At 31.9% G+C, this 19,034-nt stretch overlaps 4 protein-coding genes across 5 annotated transcripts in view; 2 read left to right on the forward strand and 2 right to left on the reverse strand.

Moving 5' to 3' along the window:
- Positions 1-19: 19 nt before the first annotated feature.
- Positions 20-4,856, forward strand: LOC107070254 (integrin alpha-9). Of its 2 annotated transcripts, XM_015328282.2 has the most exons (10): positions 20-630; positions 695-1,013; positions 1,101-1,399; positions 1,510-1,969; positions 2,045-2,184; positions 2,263-2,715; positions 2,825-2,988; positions 3,069-3,574; positions 3,672-3,961; positions 4,037-4,856. In XM_015328282.2, the coding sequence occupies exons 1-10, from the start codon at positions 250-252 to the stop codon at positions 4,091-4,093; spliced, it is 3,069 nt and encodes a 1,022-aa protein (XP_015183768.2). In that variant the 5' UTR covers positions 20-249; the 3' UTR covers positions 4,094-4,856. The 2 variants fall into 2 exon arrangements, with proteins under 2 accessions (XP_015183768.2, XP_015183767.2); XM_015328281.2 differs by having other exon boundaries at positions 3,672-4,856.
- Positions 4,289-7,000, reverse strand: LOC107070264 (uncharacterized). Its single transcript, XM_015328299.2, has 6 exons — positions 6,842-7,000; positions 6,133-6,616; positions 5,821-6,029; positions 5,545-5,746; positions 5,168-5,460; positions 4,289-5,073 (listed from the first exon to the last, which is right to left on the reverse strand). Exons 1-6 carry the CDS (start codon positions 6,866-6,868, stop codon positions 4,936-4,938), a joined length of 1,353 nt encoding a protein of 450 aa, XP_015183785.2. The 5' UTR covers positions 6,869-7,000; the 3' UTR covers positions 4,289-4,935.
- Positions 7,001-7,122: 122 nt separating this feature from the next.
- On the forward strand, positions 7,123-11,159 carry LOC107070272 (uncharacterized). The gene is made up of 5 exons (XM_015328312.2): positions 7,123-7,262; positions 7,358-7,924; positions 8,025-8,094; positions 8,191-8,523; positions 8,631-11,159. The coding sequence occupies exons 4-5, from the start codon at positions 8,191-8,193 to the stop codon at positions 8,991-8,993; spliced, it is 696 nt and encodes a 231-aa protein (XP_015183798.2). The 5' UTR covers positions 7,123-7,262; positions 7,358-7,924; positions 8,025-8,094; the 3' UTR covers positions 8,994-11,159.
- The window catches only part of ss (aryl hydrocarbon receptor spineless), a 102,106-nt gene continuing 93,945 nt past the window's right edge, over positions 10,874-19,034 (reverse strand). Inside the window, 6 exon segments of the mRNA XM_089170528.1 lie at positions 10,874-15,154; positions 15,269-15,600; positions 16,124-17,213; positions 17,302-17,769; positions 17,855-17,996; positions 18,070-18,364. Of these exon segments, the coding sequence (XP_089026654.1) occupies positions 15,310-15,600; positions 16,124-17,213; positions 17,302-17,769; positions 17,855-17,996; positions 18,070-18,364 (2,286 nt within the window). The 3' untranslated portion in view covers positions 10,874-15,154; positions 15,269-15,309.

Here is a 19,034-nt window from a genome sequence, read left to right on the forward strand (position 1 = left end):
TATGTCGTATTATTAAAAGTACTTATATTTATATATTTCTTGTTGTAATTGGTTGACATCTATTTGATATAATTATGACTCATTTAGTAAGTGATTGTGGTTTCCTGGAACACATTCTTTCCTTCTAGGTGTATAATTTATAATGAAGCAGCTTATAACAGTCCGCAGTTCTCTATCCAACTACTTACGAATAGATATTTATTCAGACCAATCTTTATTTAAAATTGATTTCATTAAAAATAATTTCAAATGTTGCTACTTTGTGGTTTTTTGTTGAAAATCTTTCTAACTAATACGTTAGCTTATAATTTGGATATTACCAATGTTAATGTATTTGTTATTCCACAAAAATTACAAGATAGACAACGAAATAGTTATTTTGGATATTCTACTACTTTGTATAATAATGGTCAAAATATTTCCGGAGTACTTATCGGTGCACCAAGAGCAAATAGCAGTTATCTTCAATCTGTATTAGAACCAGGAACCGTTTATATGTGTTTGCTTAATAATGTGTGTAAAGAATGGGTCGTTGACAAATCTAAAAATACAATTAATACGAATAGAAATAATTCATGGACCGGGGCAGTTGTTATGACAGAGAATAATGGAATTCATTCTAAAGTTCTGGTTAGTTATCAAATTTATTTGATTGTGAATATTTTCTTTCAAATAATTCATTTCTCTTTGATAGGTTTGTGCTCCACGATGGTTACAAAAAGATACATATTGGTATATAAATGGTATATGTTATTGGACCACTGCCGATAGCTTAAAATCATTTGAAAAAGAATCGGAGAAAATAACCAATGTCTATCCAATTAATGAGAAGAGTAGTCAAATTGGTTTTTCGGCAGACATAAGCTCTGATGAATCAGGATGGAATGTTATTTTGGGTGACCCAGGTTTAAATTATGGGAAAGGTGCTTCAGTATATTTTACACAATCAACTTCTAGTTCTAAACTAACTATTACTTCAAATAAATTTACACACAGGCATAATAATTACTTAGGTACAGTATAATATTTACAAGTATTGAATTAACATATTAAATTTTAATTAATTATAATATATGAATAAAATAAATATCATATTTCAGGATATTCAACAACTTTCGGATTTTATTTTAGCAAAAAAGAACGATTGTTTGCTTCAGGTTCGCCGAGAGGTAATAATATGAAAGGATATGTCGTAGTATATTCTTTTTCTAAAGGTTCCAGAAATAGTATGACTATTAGTAATATCCTGAACGGTTATCAATTTGGAGAATATTTTGGATCTACTTTGGCATCGTGTGATCTAAATAATGATGGTAGAGATGATTTAATTGTCGGTGCACCTTTTTGGACTAGAGATATTGATGAGGGTCGAGTATACATCTTTAATGCATTGAAAAATGTACATTTATGATTTATAGTTATTTTTTGTATGTTCTTATTATTCGGATTTATTATCTAATACCTTTGTTTATTTTTTTTTTTTTTTTTTTTTTTTACAAATAAATGTAGAACAATTTTATGAAAGGATTAGAAATTGAAGGTGATGTAAGTGGAGGAAGATTTGGCTCTTCTATAACATGCTTAGGAGATATTGATTATGATGGATACAATGATATAATAATTGGAGCACCATATGAGGGAAATAGCGGTGCAATATATTTATACAACAGTGATAAAGATGGAAATTTGAAATGTAGTCAAAAAATAATTGGTTCAGAATTGTCATCAAACGTTCGTGGATTTGGTATATCAATATCAAAACCTTTGGATATAAATGGCGATAAATATCTTGATATTGCAGTAGGAGCTTATTTGTCTGAACAAGTTTTTCTCTTAAAATTTATACCTGTTGTTACAATAACAACAAATCTTGAATTTCCTCATAAAAAATCATTGTCTAGAGATTCTGAATCTTTTTTAATTAACATTTGTACTTTTTATCATGGTTTACACGCTCCTATAGAATTAAGTAAGTTTTCTAGATTTATATTATCAGAATATATGGCATAAATAATATAATATGAAAATATATATTTTTTTACAGATATTACTCATTATTTGGAAATAGATCTGTCATATAAAAGAGCATATTTGAAAGATGAAAAGACATATTGTACTTATAATTTATCAACTACATTAGAAATATCCAAACGTCGATGTGATCCGTTAACAATTCATCTTAAAGTAATGAACAATTTCTTATTCAATATTTGAATGATATATTTGAATAAATGAAATAACATATTGTGTTCATGATTCTAGCGTAATATTCAAAATGTGATCAATCCGATTACGTTATCTGTGCTAGTAGATATAAATAATAGCACGCAAGAAGTTAATAAGTCAAGTAACATTGTTCATAGAACACCAGCAGTACTAAACAAATTAAATTCAAAAACTAAAGATATTATTCAGTTACCATTTATATTAGAATGTGGTAATGATAATATTTGTAACTCAGACTTACGAATATCTCTTCAAACTAATTTAGAGTTTAATAATACATACATTATTGGATCAGCATCAGATCTTAAACTTATTATCGATGTTTATAATAATGGTGAGCATGCTTATCAAACACAAGTACACATTTTTATTCCAAATCCCTTGTCATTAGCAAGTATACCTACAGCATGCTTAGAATCAGCTAAGACGAATGAAAATGTTTTTCAAGTCATTTGCGACATTGGAAATCCTCTTACCAATGAAAACAACGTAAGTTCTCTCTCTCTCTCTCTCTCTCTCTCTCTCTCTCTCTCTCTTCTTATTACATTACTATGTAAATTATTAATAGTAATACAATATATAATTAAATTGACTTTAGAAAACAATGGTATTAGAATTGGATGCGAGTAAGGTTCGTTTCGATGTCAAGAGTTTGGAACTATTTGCAAATGTTTCTACAAAAAGTGAAGAAATTAATAAAATTGATAAAAATTATACCATGGATGTTTATTTTGACATTGACGTTGATATAGCTATAGCAGGGTAATTATTGTAATATAGTTATCAGTAAACTACAGTGTTGTGCTAGAACATTTTTATAATTATAAAATGATCTATTTTAGAAAAGCACAAGACAATGTATACTCGTACTCTCAAGAGGATGAAGAAAGTTTACAAAATATTAGATTTAAACATATTTACGAAGTGCAAAAGTTTGGATTAAGTCCAATTAACGAAGCTACCCTATCGATAGAGATTCCAACACGTTGGAAAAGTACTGATTATGATATAGAATTGATTAGTATTAATCAAACTATTGCTTATATGGATGGTAATATTCTTAACTTGAAAATCAATGACATGGATGATTGTCAAAATTGTCAAACAAATGTTAAATTACATGATGAAAATCAATTTAACTTTAATAATACGCCAATAATTATTTCGTCTGATGACAGTTTAAAAAAAAGCACAAATGCATCTCTTGAAAACAGAGTACTGTTCATGAATTGTAGTAATCAACAGATTGTTTGTAAAAAAATAGAATGTACATTAAATCCTTTTATAAGTTCTTTATCCGTAGCTCAGCTCATAATTACTTTTGATTTTAAAGTATCAAATATTGTATGTAAGTAGTATGATCCATTATTTTCTAACAAATAACTTTAATTATTTCTATTGTAATCGTTTAGAATTTTTCTTATTTGAATTATTGTATATTTCAGCGTCATTTTTAAAAGACAAAAATATAATATTATTTGCGTCTAAAGGCAGAGTGAACATTACTCAACCACCTAATGTTATTCAAGGAAGTACAAATAAACCAGATATTACTGTCATAACAACCAAATTTGAAGGATCTCCAATAAATGAACGGGTAGCCATGTGGATAATAGCTTTATCAATATTTCTTGGAATCGCAGTTTTCATATTAATTAATTTAGCTCTCATTAAATTGGGTTTCTATCAAAGAAAGAAAAAAGAACAATTGGAGGCTTTAAAAGCTACGTCAAATGTAAGTTGTTTATTATACATCATCTATACACCAATTCGTTCGTATTACTTTATATTTTCATTGTGAATATTTTAGGATAAAGGTTGTATGGTTCTAAACACAACTTCATCTGAACCCTTTGATCTAGAGTAAGTGAATAAGAAATATGTTTTTAAATCTTGTTGTTTTTTTTCATGTCTTCTAATTATTTATTTTTAAAAATAATTATAATAAATAACAACGTGCATAAATGTTTATTACAATCATATAACATGTAAAATAAAATATATATATATATATATTCATTTTAAAAACCACAATTCTTTATAAAAATATAAGTCGTAAAAATAGCAACATATTTGGTAAATTTATTTGTGCTGTTGAGTATAAACTATGTTAGAGAGGGTTAGCTAATAACGAAAGAAAGTTATACACATGTGTGATGTATAATGTAAATATTAAAAGAAAACCCTTATTGCACTAATTTTACTGGAGAGCATTAATAGTCGCATCACGCGTACTGGAAGTTCTTTATTATTCAAGACGAAACGAATCAAAACGTGAAGGTGAATTGCTTCCGTTAATCTGTTATTGTATCTTGTTAATTATACATTTTCTCTTTATCAACTGTTAGAAGAGATATTTGGTAAGTCATAATATTGAACATATTACAAAACATTTGGCAGTAAGCATTTGATACTTTTGTTATTATTTAAAATATGATTTTTGTATAGGCCAGAAGCATATTTTTGTACTTCTACGTTATACTCTATTTGTCTATATTTATAATTTATTCTTAAGCCACACAAAAAAAAACTGCAAGTTTAATTGCAGATATAGAAAATGCAAAACTTAATACTTCAGATCTTTGAAAAAGAAAGAGAAAGAGAGAGAGAGAGAGAGAGAGAGAGAGAGACATTAATATCGCATAATTTTTCTTAACTAGAGGCACTTCTCTTGCTAATTCTTTTAATCTCATCTACCAAATGAAGTATTTAATCGTCAAGACCAAGTCCTTTGGATATTTCCTCTGCCGTCATTTTGTTTCCTCCTGATTCAGGAGGCTTGTTCATATATGCGGAAGGCATTGATGTATTTGATGGTGGATAACTCGGAGGTTGTTCATGGTGTTTCTATATTACAAAATTTGACAAATAGATTAATAGTATGAAAGGTAGTCAAATTTATAATAATAATAATAATAATAATAGTCATTCTTCTACTCACATCTTTTCCATGTTTGGTTAATCCATCCATAGCTGAACTAAAAAGTGAAGAACCAAGTGCAGAACCTATACCAGACAAGAAACTAGAACCACCAGATGCAGGTTGAGATCCACCATATGGTGCTGAATATCCACCATAGCCTCCTGTTGGTTGGTATGCTGGTTGTTGAGGTTGTTGAGCTCCACCACCTCCAAGAACTCCACCAAGAATAGATCCTAATGCTCCACTTAATGGGTCAGTATTAGTTGGTGGTGGTGGTGGTTGATATGCTGGTCGTTGTGCTCCAGCTCCACCTTAAAAAAAAAAAAAGAAAAACAAATTGTAATGATTTTCTTTCTCTTATAACTTTTTATTGAACTATCTTTAATATATAATACCTAATGCTCCAAGAATAGAGCCAAGAACATCGCTACCAGGCCCTTGAGAAGGATAGCCTTGTTGCGCATGTAAGTTCCTTTGTATAGCACTGGTTGCTATATTCGTGGCTATAGCAGTAAGTGTACTTGAAAGTGCTGAACCACTTTCACTCTTTGTATTAGGAGCATCTGTTTTTCCCATGTGTTCCTCTTCTTTCTTTCTCTGTAATGTTTAATCAATGTTACATTTTATTCGTTTTCAGTCAAATAATAATTACTCAAAGTTGGAATGCATACATTGGCATATTCCATGGCAACCATACTACCTGCAGCAGCTAATCCACTCCAAGGTATATTACTGAATAAACCACCGAATGAATTTTCTTTCTCACCCGATTGATTATTATCTGCAGGAGGACCATAAGGTGATGGACCGTAACCCGGAGGTGGAGGACCGTATCCTCCAATTGACTTAGTGTCTAAACTTGGATATAAACCACCTGGTGCTGTTTAAATCAAAATTAACATTGATATGGTAATTATCTTTAATAATATATTTAGAAAAATAATATTACGAATAGAAAGACAATATTAATAATAAATTCTTACGAGGAGGACCAAATTCTGCAGATGGAACTGACGGCATAGATGATGATGAAGAATGTACTGATCCAATGGGTACATGTTCATAACTAATGCTAGATACTTCAACGTCACCATCGATCACCAAATGAGTTACTTTTTCGTAAGATAATCTATGCGCAAATTCGGCAAAGTGTCTGCCATTAATAGCAATTTTATAATTTGCATGATCACATAAAATAATCATTTCAAATTGTTGTCCAGGTTGTATGCACAAGGGACCTTCATCCTCGTTAGCTCCCCATGTCATAGATTCAATATGATTTCTTGTAATAACACCCTCAGCAAATCGTGGTGATATATGAAGGGCTATATCATCCCTTGGATTTAATATCGGTCCTAATTGATAATTGACAGCAAAGCGTACAGCATTTTCAGGAACTTTACCACGAATCCTTACCATTTTTCCAGGTTCCAAACCATTTTCAACCGTTCCCACATAAGGAATTTCCTGCAAAAAAAATAGATAATCAAAATCAAAAAAAATTCATTTATTAAGACAGTTCGTTTACAGTGATAGCTCATGTTTATTAATAAAAGGTGCGGTAATATGTTATCATCGTCAATACAGTTTAATGTTACAGCAATGCAGATAATATTAATGTACCGGATAACTTCTATATTATTGGAAATAGATACGTAAATGATAATAAAATAATAAAAGAGATTAACTTACCGGATTTGTTGCAACTTCTGTAGCCATTATAATATGAATTAGTATAATATAATTTAAGAGAATATGATAGATATTTAACTGTACGTCAGTACTGCGTACAAAAAAATATGACGTGAAGCTTCTTGGCCTTCACTTATATATCATCAACTTCTATTTGCAGTGGTGACGTATATATTCGGTATGACACAATTCTATTCTAACTGTAATGTAGTAATTTAGTTCCTTTCGTGAACAACAGATGACGTTAAGATCTTTTAATACTGATTTTGATCATTAGGTGGCGTTAACGTCGATGATTTGTGGTATCACTGCTCACTAGATTAAAGATATACAAAATGATTAACGTGTATAGATAACTTTATTGATAAATTTGTATTTAATATGTATAACAAGTAATTAAACTCAGTTTTAAAAACACATGGTGAGTACAATGCGTTGTGTGTTGTGTAGTGTGTATACGTCATTAATTATGGTTCTTTCGTTTTATATGTTTGTTGGTCTGTTTTATCATTTGAGGTATAGTTGTATAAGCGGCCAGCAGAGGCGTGACTGCAGATACGTGTCCGTCACAGATTGCGCACGAAATTCGTTAACAATAATGTCAATTTTGTTTACATTCAAAAGGATTGTTAATTAATTGAAAGTAAAGTTCTGACAAAAGGAAGAAATATATATTTTTCATTTATATTTTCATCAAATATTCGATCGCTGACATTGAATTGTTTATCTTAATAATAATTTATTGGATTTCGTTAAAACAGTCGATAAACATTGTGTATACAATTATAATCCATATTTAAATTTAAAATAATATTGACAATTTTTGGTGTCATACACATTGGTTGGTCTGACAATAAAATTAACGGAACTTAATTTGGTTTAAAGATTTTCAATAATAAAGTGTTTCATTTTATTAAGATAAATTTACTAAATCGTTCATACAGTGAAATATAATAGTATAATATAAATATTATAGTGTGATTGATGTCAAAAATCATGTCAAAAGCAAAAAAGATAAATTATTCCACTGGGAAGAAAAAAAAGTAATCAAAGTAAGGTTAAGAAGAAGAAGAAGAAATCTAGGTCAGTATTCAGATTATTTTGTTTTTTATCTTTCAATCTATATATATATTAATTTTTTAATAATGTAACATAATTTGAACAATAAACAATGAACTTACAGGGAATTACGAAAAAGAATTAAAAGTGAGGTTAAGGTAGAAAATCAGCAGCAATCAGATTTGTCTACTACTGTAAGTATTCATAAATTTTGTGCAATTTGTCTTATACAAATTAAATGATTTTTTTGTTTTTTCATAGACAATGAATTATATGTAAATTTTTTTTAGATGAATGATGATGATTCGCCTGGACAATCTCAATGTTCTTCATTTACTACACCAAGTAATTTTCCTAAAAAAGAAGAAAAATGTTCTGATATGAAAGCGGTAGTTCCTTATTATAATAATAACGTTTCTTTTGTACATCGCAGTGAACAAATATTGGCAAATATTCAAAATGATTTTTTTCATCATCTTTATGAAAGCAATCTTATTTTAACTCTTCCAAGTGAATCATGGTCAATACATTATACGAAAAAACCAAAACGTTCTATTGTTTTTAGTCAAATTACTTTATATAACGATAGGAATTCTGGATATGTACCTCATTACTTTAAAAAAGTATGGATTAGGTTTATTTATGTTTTATCTTGTTCTATTGTCATCGAGAATTTTTCTTTCTTATTTTCTTTTGTTTCAAATTATTTTTAATTTATATTTTCTTTCAGCTTGTTTTGTATGAAAAAATGGCATATGAGATTTATTTATACAACTCCAAAACTATAGACAATGACTTCGCACCAATACAAACGGTACCACAATTAATGCGTATTTTATCATATTTAAATAATTTGAAACTTTGCAAAGGTGGGCCTGTAATCAATTGCTGTGACAATATTAATCTAGAATGCGCTTATAAAGATAAAGACAGATGGAGACATAATTTATGTACTTTGAAACTAAGAAAGGCTGCTGGTGTATGCAACTTATGTTTATCATTACATGCTATATTACAAAAATCTAAAACACTTGCCAAACGAAAGAACAATAAGACTGATTCGCGTAAAAGAAAAAGAAAAAGACAAAATTAACTTTTGCTTATCACCCTCCCGTGGTGGTAAACGTTTGTTTTTCTTTTTCATCTCATTCTCATGTCATTATTTAGTTTTAAGACAATAAAGCATTTCAACCGATGCTTTAGAAATGAAATAACTTTTTGCAAACTTTTTTGCGTAATACGTGTAGTGTAAAAATTCAAAGCAGGAAATTTCAATACATGACGAATGAATGCATTTTTTCCTATTCGATATTCAAATAGTTAAGTTTTACAAACGTTGCTGTGATACGATTTTTATACCATATATACATATAAATAATATATTCGTAGAATTAAATGTGCGTATTTTGATAAGTTCGTTGATCTTACAATTAATGTTCTAATATAAGAAAAATATTAATCATATTTAAAACGAATAAATTTTGGAATAGAATTTTTCTAATGTAATTAGCTTTGATAAAAAAAAAAAATTAATTCGACAATTAATTCTGAAAAGAATAACATACATACATACACACACACACACACGTTTAGGAAGCAAAAGGATCGTTATTTTTTATTTTTTTTATTTAAAACGTTACACTTAAACACGATTCTTTATTAGAGACTGTTATAATTTATTTCATATAAACATTTGATACAATTTCATGTTTTTTTTACTTGAAGTGTTTATTTTAATCGGAATTAAATACAGTAATTAAGATTCTATATAGAATACAATATATTATAGTTATAAATGGATGGAGTAATGAAGAGTGATCATCAAGATTCGATTTGGCATGATATACAATACAATGATGATGACATTATATCAGTGTGTACTTTGATAGAATTTCAAATGAACCAGTTGTTTGTTGTTGTTGTGTGTTGTTGTTCTTGTTTTTCTTCTTGTGACGTATAAAGCAAACATTTTCATTGTAAAAGAATAAAGCAGCGATTAAAAGAGTAAATATATTAATCTAAAAAGAAGGGTGCACTGCACACAGACACACACACCAAATGGGGAGGAATATCATCCCCCCCACCGATCGTTAATTCAATTTCGATAAGTTTGAAACATTTTCATCATCAAATTTGAAAACTCGGAAAAGGCGCTAAGTATTTTCTTTATTTGTTAATTACATATTTCACAGATTTTTTTATTTTGTAACGAGTTTGCAAAAATTAAGAAACAACACGTTGTTTGTTCCTTCCTTTTTTATATATATATATATTTTTTTTTTATTAACATGATTGATCCTTTATTATTAATCCTTTCATTAACAACGACCCATATATAATTCGTTAGTGAGAAACATGTTAAAACGAAAATAGATTACAAATGTCGATCAAGATTTAGAAATAGAATTTTTGAACATACTCTCCAGACATAGATGAGAATTATTTGAAAAAATAGTTGAATTTTATCAAAGATATGTTCGCGTATACAGCCATATTCGCAAACAACACGTTGATACATATGGGGGGTAGGCGGGGGAGGGGTTTGAGCTTGCATATTATATCGAATGATGTGTTTAATCAAAATTATAATTAATGATAATAATATTGCGAGAATAAGAATAAAAGTATCGTCAATTATTATTTTTATTTTTTATTGTTATTATTATTATTATTATTATATAATTAATATTATTAATATTATTAATATTATTATTATTATTATTACTATTATTATTATTATTAATATTATTATTATTATTTCCAGTCAAAAACATATTTTAAAATCTACTTTACAATTGATGACAAAGGAAGTTTTTATTTATTTTTTTTTTTTTTATATATTTTTATCGACAGTTTTTCGATTTTAATAGTTCGATGTTTCATAAAAGAATCGCAAGATAAAATATATATATATATGTATGTGTATGTATATCATTATTTGAATGACAATGAGTTTCATTGGTATACATAAGGAGGTGTGTATGTAGTAATCCGTTAAGCGGATAGGCTTTTTTTTTTATTATTATTATTATACTAAGAATAAGCTTCGTATGTATAAAATTGTTGACCATTATTTAAAGGATCAACTAGAGAGAATTTTCTTCTAAAAGACGACTGAAAAATAGTAGAGTATGATCGATCCGTTTTGATATGAGCAGAACTAACTGTATCTTCTTATTTTCTATCGTATCTTATATCCTAAATCGTGTTCGTAAATATTATGTATATATCTTAATAATAAATATACAGTAAATATACATTTATAATATTCAAACAGTGACAATATTCGCGCATCTTACGGAGATAGTTTTTTTTTTTTTTTTTACTGACTTATATTTATCATGTTTTCTATTTTATTAATTATTAGGAGTGTCCTCACAATCAGTCCGATACACACGTCTCTTTAAGTCAACGAATACCACCATCTGTTAGAATCTTATCGAACTAACAGAGATAATCATGACTCTTTGTTAATAAACAAATAATTCGATTATAAATTGAGATATAAACTATCCTATCTTTCACATTGAATGAAACTGCACGCAGTGTGCTAAATTTGATTAAAATCGGTTCAGTAGTTTAGGAGTCCATTGCGGACAAACAACGTGATTGTCTATGGGTTGATTGATGAAAAATACGAGTACATTGTCACTGTTTGAACACAGTGTTATTAATTCGCATCATATATGGACTAGACTCGATTATTTCTAATAATAGTATTTTTCTTAATTCAAGTTAAAGTATTGCATGGAAAAGAAGAAAATATTTTGTATGTTTAGATGTTGTTGTTGTTGTTGTTATGATTATGAGAGATTGAAAATGTGATTTTAGATTTCTTTTTTCAACGTTTATTAAGCACTCAAGATGTCGAGGGTCGAAGCGAATTATTATGCTCTCAATTTGCCGTTTAACTCTTTGAAGCACACTGAGATTCAAAAAGTCCCACACCTTTTTTGATACACCGTATAATGCACGGTGTATTGCAATAGCTACACATGCTCATAAGTTTATATTTCGTCTTATTTACGCAAAGCAATTGATTATTAATTCTTTTTTTTATGTTATGTTTTAATTTTGTTTCATTTAAAAAGTAGTAAAATTTTGTATGCAACATAGTAAGGGCTCTATTTTATTATCTGCAATTTTGTGCCGCAAAGAGTTAAATATTAAAATATAATTATGCCAAAAGGGGAAAGGTTTTTCTTTTCTTTTCTTTTCTTTTTTTTACACAATAAAGCTCCGACCGTATAACAGTTAAATCTATTTGATTCATTTGATTGCAAAGTCAATTAAGATTTTTTTTTTGCATTAGGGAATAATCATAAGGGAACATTGTATCAAGAGTAAATATATTGCTGCAGTGTTACACATACGAACAACGCAACATTTTGTAATATTCAAATAATTCTTATTAAAAAAAAAAAATAATAATAATAATAATATTTTAATAATTAATTAATTAATTAATTAATTATCATTCTTTCATCGAAATGTGTCTCGTGCAATCATTTGACTTTGCAAAATGTGTGAATATTTTGATGAAATGTTTTAAAGTTATGGAAGGCTCGCTCGCTCGCTCGCTCGCTTGCTTAGGTTTTGCTAAATATGCGTTACACATGTACATAAACGATGTATAAATTAATTAAGTACAAAAATTACAAACTTATTAACAGAATATATTGGCAAGACTGGGGGGATCGGCCGGATGAGAATACGTTTTTTATTTTCTTTCTTTTTTGGGGATTGGGTCGTAGGCAGGAAGAATGTTGAACTTTCTTTTCTTTTGATTTTCTTTTTTTTTTCTTTACGGTTTCATTTCAGATCAGATGTTTTCGACGACAAAGTGTATTTGCATTTTTGTTTGTAGAAAGATTTTTTTTTTTAACAAGTACAATATTGTTCATTGAAAATTGATCTCTTTTTTTTTAATGACATTTATACACTCATTTCAAATTTGTTGTCTATCCACATAATTGATTCTTTATCTTTCTACAACATAGCACAGTGTGGTGTTTCGTCTCTTCATGATGACCATGGATCAGAAATTTGATCATCTTTTAACTCTTTGGGGCACGGTGGGATTAAAAGTGTCCCAACCTTTTTGATGTATTGCAATAGCTACACATGCTCGTAAATTTATATTTCGTCTTATTTTGCGCAAAAACAAATGGTTATTAACTCTTTTTTTTATTATGTTTCAACATTATTACATTATGTAATAATAACTTTATTAATAAAAAATATATATATATATATCAATTTAGTTTAATTTAAAACGTAATCAAATTTCTCTATGCAACAACATAGTAAGGGCTATATTTTATTATCTGCAATTTTGTGCCACAAAGAGTTAAAGTAGCTAAATGTGCAAGGAAGCCAACGATTCGCGTAAGAAATAATGTGTTCAATTCTCTATTGAAAAAAATATCATTTTTCCCATCAAATTTCCCTTTTATAATTTAATTTATTGTATAATAAAATGTGATGATGATGATGATGATGATGATATGTGAAAAGTGATATTTTATTTGCGAGAGAAGGAGTAAAACCATGTGTGTCTTTTGAAATTATTTTTTAATCTAATATACGAAGAGAGAACAGGAGATTTGTCTTTTTTTTTGTTTTGTTTTTTGTTTTTGTTTATTTGTTTCGAAGTATTGAAGCTTTTTAACACGGTGGTAAGTTGGTGGGGTGGTCAAAATTTAGAGAATTATTTACGGTTTACGCATGGGGAACATTGACAATATTTCTTGTTTTTTGTTTTGTTTTTATAATCTTTGGAGGAAGTCGTAGGCACTTGCCACTTGCCACTTGCAACGTAGCTTTAAAATCATAATTTATTTAAAATCTTTCAAAATTCACATCGTTCCGCTTTTTAACATTCTTCTAATAAATACTTATGTATTTATGGTGTGTGTATGTAAGACACGTGACTACGACATACGCCCCAAGGTATTGTTTAGGAAAGACATCGCTAACACGGTCCTGTGCACGGTTTGCTTTTTCTCTATTTCTTTCTTTCAATATTCTTTTATCTTTTCCATTCAAATCTTTTTCTCTTTATCTCCTTTATTATTATTATTATATTATTAGTATTATTAGTATTATTATTATTATTATTAATATTATTATTATTATCTTCTATTCTTTCTTTTCTCACAATTCATAAATATTTCGTTCGTTCGAATATATGCCTTTGAAGAAGAATATTGCATTCGAAGATTTACCTAAGACGTATCACAGAATTAACACTTTTTTTTTCTTTCTTTCTTTTTCTTAATTAACGAACAAACGAACAAATAATAATAATAATTTAAACAAAACAAAGAAACAAACAAAAATCAAGAAAAAGAAATCGTAATGTAATAATCGTTAATAATAAGCTAAAATGAAGAAAATAAATGAAAAACTCTATAACGCGTGTTATTAGTTCGTCCATAATTATTATCTCATCGAGGATCAAATTATTGGGCGAAAAAGATAATAAATTAAATCTCGTTTAAGTGTGTTGCGTTTAAGTTTAAGTTTTAGTTTAGTTTAGTTTAGTTTCGTTGTTGGATAATACATTATTCGTAGAATAAACTTTGTGCTTTTATCGAATGAATGATATATATACCGTGTGCCATGGTCTACTTGCACCGGTAAATGATCCAATTATTAATTTCTTAGAAAATAGTAGCACGCTCATCTCGATCTCCCGTTTTACCTAGGACGCTTTCGATACACCTTTTAAAAAGGGAACTAGACATTTTCTAATACGCCATTCATTTATTCTTTAGTACTTAACTTTTTCTTCAAGTACCCTGATATCCTAGATAGAGATCACTCCGCTTATTTTAAATTGATATCGACGAAAGAATATGGAGGAAGGTGAAACGTTTTTCATTAATTTCACGATACTTATTACTACTAGTAGTAGTAGTTCCTCCTTCCTCCGTTGTTCTCGTTTCTTTTTATTTTATTTTATTTTTTTTTTTTAATTATTAATCGACATAGACGATTATACATAGTAGAGAAAGTGAAGAAGAAGAAGGAGAAGAAGAAGAAGAAGAAGAAGAAGATGCTTGTCCTTACAACTTATAGATCGATATTACGGATAAATTAATATAATGAAAGATATTATACCACGTAATGAGTATATATTACAATACCATATGATTATTCTTACAAATTAATAGTTTAATCGGTATTATCTGTATGATACAGTCACGTGATTTGTAATCCGTCTCGGTGAGGACATCTCCATTGAGATACCTGAAAGTTGACGAGTAAACCGTGTGCGTTTTGTTCGATAGAATATTCTCATTGCAATAAATAATTAAGTCTATTAAAAAAGGCCAAATAATTAATTGATAATGCAATTCTTACCATGATCACCGAGATAAAGGGACGTTGTGGCGGTGATAGGGCTATTGGTTGAGCAGGGTGTTGGTCACCTCAGAGATGGACAACAAAGGACTCCCGGCGTCCGGTTTGGAATCTGTGGTACAGTTGAGGCCACCGTTGCCCCCGTCGATGAGCCCACTACGTGATGGTGGTGGTGGTGGTGCGGAGGATGATATAATACGTTGCTGTTGTTGGTGGTGCTGTCCGAGCCTAGGGACATGCCCATGCCCATGCCCATGCCCATGCCCATGCCCATGCCCATGCCCATGCCTATTCCCACCGCACTCCCCGCTCCCGCACCTGACGGCGGTGTGCTGTAACCAAAAGTATGTCCCGGTTGGTTACCTTACGACATCTTCGTTCATGCCTAACCGTACCACTAACGTGCAATCGAAATGTGGGATTAATATCGATCACGATCAATAAATATATTTCTTTTTTTTTATCATCAAATTCGTATTTATAGTTTATAATTTACATGCGATGACTTTATGATTCAAGTATTTTACGCGATACACGAACAAGTTTTATTTCAATTCGACTTTAGTGCGCACAAAATGGGAGGGAGAGAAATAGAAAGAAAAAGAAATCAATCTACAAAGTTACGATAATTTAGACTTATTTCACCGTATAGTATTTATTTAAGCGATCTCGTATCGTATGATGATATGACGGAGTACTTAAAGATCAGATTCGTTTAGAAAAACAGTGAACGTCACAATAAAAGTAGTGAGGTAGCGGTGACACTCACTGGGGCGTGTGCCTTGGTGGTGCGGGGTGGTGATGGTGGTAGGGATAGTACTGGTAGTGATGGTGGTGTTGCACTCCTTGCCATACCTCGGAGCCCGCTTCCCCGTGGCCATGGCCTGGATGAGAGTGCGCATATCCTATGGTGCTCGCTGTAGCGGCCGCTGCCGCTGCTGCTGCTGCAGCAGCTGCTTGATATTGGGTCGTGGCGACAGGATATTGTGCCTGATGTTGCTGCGTTTGCGGTTGTTGTTGATGATGTTGCTGCTGCGATTGCGGCTGCTGTTGTTGTTGCTGCTGCTGCTGTTGTTGCTGCTGCTGCTGCTGCTGCTGTTGCTGCTGCTGTTGCTGTTGCTGTTGCTGTTGCTGTTGCTGCTGTTGTTGTTGTTGTTGCTGCTGCTGTTGCTGTTGCTGCTGCTGTTGTTGCTGTTGAGTTTGTTGTTGAGGTGTTTGCTGTTGTTGCGGGTGATGCTGTTTGTTTCTCGGAGGACTGGAAGCCGTGACCGCTTGTTGCTGATCGCTCGGAGACGTTTGTCGCCACTTGCAATCACCGTTCATTGAATTCATTTCCGCGAGAGACTTCAAAGGATCACCTGCATTTGTGACCGGAGCGTTGGTCGAGTGTGTTGAAGAATGCGTCGAATGAGGAGTCGGTGGGCTGTAGCTACCATTGTTTCTTGGTGGCGTACGAGAAGGAGGAGCTCCCCACATGAGAACCGTTTGCCGTGGCGCCTCGTTTCCGTAGACTTCCGGTTTAACGTCTTCCATTTTGGGAGTGAGGACTCCGTTGGTCGTTCCGGTAACCGGTGAACTTCCGGCCGAGTTACTCGAAGAGGCACCGCCTTCGAGCGAGTGCCTGCTTCCGGCGCGAGCGACGTTGATGTCTGCCGTCGTAACGTGCATCGTCGACGCACTGGCGACTGGGCTGGCCGCATAAGGGGAACCACTCACGCTACTCGGATGTCTACTTGCTTCGACGTAGTTGTACTTCGGTGACTCGGCGCTACCGAGTTGCTGACAATACAGCTTCTCCTCCGTTTTGCTTGTTAGTTGATGAGTCTCGTATGTTGGTAGAGATACGTCGATGAACCCATTGTACGGTGTACTTGTGTGATATTCTGGGTAGTAAGAACCAAGTGGCCTGTATTGAAAGAGATTCTCCGTAGCCGCTGTAAGGTACCTAATTATGACAAAAACGAACGTGAGAACTAACGCGTTATTATAAAAGACGAGTCGATGTTAGGCTTTGTAAGTAGACTTTTAAGTACCTGTTATCCAACGCAGTGGCTGGGTAAAGCGTTTGATGGTAATTACTCGTATGACCGATGTAAGTAGTCAAGGATGGATCGGCGCTCGCAGCTACAGCAGTGGGGGCGTAAGGTGTAGGATACATCGTGTTCAGGTTGCTATAAGCTGCAGCCACTGCGGCGGCGGCACTACTATCGGCCGTGAGATAATCCACCGATGCCATCGTGGGAGTAGCTGGGGGTGATACCGAGGATTGCGTGGAAAGTTTGGTCCTTTTACTCCGACACGTCGATAAAAAGTCGCGCAATTGAGTTTTGTATCTTCTGTTCACCCTTTGCGGTGTTGATTGGGTCGGAAGCGTAGGTGTCATCACGGAACCTGTTAAACTATCACTGTCGGAAAAGTAACTGTTGGTTAAACCAGCGTCCAAGTAGCTCACTTTGAAGTCCATGGTTCGTTTTCCCAACAAATCTCTACCTTCCTCTTCCCTGTAATGGAAAATCAAGAAAATTTTGTAGCATTTCGATTAAAATCATTTTATTCATTATTTATCAAATTTCAAGATATACTAACATCAACGGCCGATGAGTACTTATTATAAAATCTGGCTTGGAATTTTTATATACCAGCCTGGAACTCGTCTGCAACCATTGCCATCCACCGTCTTTCGTTTGAAATCTGTATGCTATCATACCGGATGCTCCCGTTTTTAATACTGCAATCATATAATACTTAATTCACATCGAGAATTAACAGAGACAAACTGAACGGTAAATGCTTTTACTTACATTCTTGGTGCGCACTGGCTACATAGGCCAAATCATCGTAATGAACGAGATCGTAGCCACCCAGGTTGGCAAGTTCAACGTCCGTATATCCTAAAAGCATTTTCCCTCGTTGATCCATCGATACCAAGCCGAGGTCTAATTTGTGTTTGCTCTTAAACATAACTTCCTTCTGTGGTACTTCCAAAAGCGAGGGTGGCCCGAATGGTATACACAAGGCAAACAAGGCCAGTGGCGGTTGTTCGGTTTTTTTATTTTGTCCATGGAGTACCTTAACTCGTCCCCTGATATCCAAGCGCTGAAAGGAAACATTTGACATAATCAAAGATCGTCATTGCAATGAAAGCAAATAATATTAGAAAATGTTTCCCAGTTGAATGAATGAATGAACGAATGAATGAATGGTTGCAATAATTTCATGTAAATGTATTTCTTCCTTTTCTTTTTTGTTTTTTTTTTTGCTAAAAACTTTACTCGCGAATGGATATCCTCGTTGGGTCGAGAGATACCGCCAAGGGTGAGGGCCGGACTCATTGCTAAACCTTTTACGCCGTGAACCTTTTACGATTACAGTTTCATTTTCATAAACGTCAAAGCGGTCCTGTTTTTGCGAAGGCGTTTGCGCGGCCTTCTTTCGGGTTGCGACTTAAAGCTAAATCGTTCCTGTCCTTTTATAGCTATATATGTAGTTGCCCTATACACACGTCTTTGTCCTCCCTTAGCTTACAGAAGACAGAAGAATATACCTCTCTACATCTGTCGTGTGTTTGTCCTAAGATAATTAGTGTTTTACCGCTTCCACGCCATATTCGAGGTTACTCGGGTTTTGCTCTCCATATTTGATTTATTTCATACTTCTTTACTTGACCCTACACACTAATAGCAAAACGAGACACAGATAACACGACGAATATTCTCAACATCGACCAAGTGTTTCTTTATTTTATTAATAAAATAAATACCATTAT

Source organism: Polistes dominula, unplaced genomic scaffold (genome assembly GCF_049000335.1).
Source record: "Polistes dominula isolate Pdom_NZ unplaced genomic scaffold, Pdom_raw_medaka contig_15, whole genome shotgun sequence".
Classification (NCBI taxonomy): domain Eukaryota; kingdom Metazoa; phylum Arthropoda; class Insecta; order Hymenoptera; family Vespidae; genus Polistes; species Polistes dominula.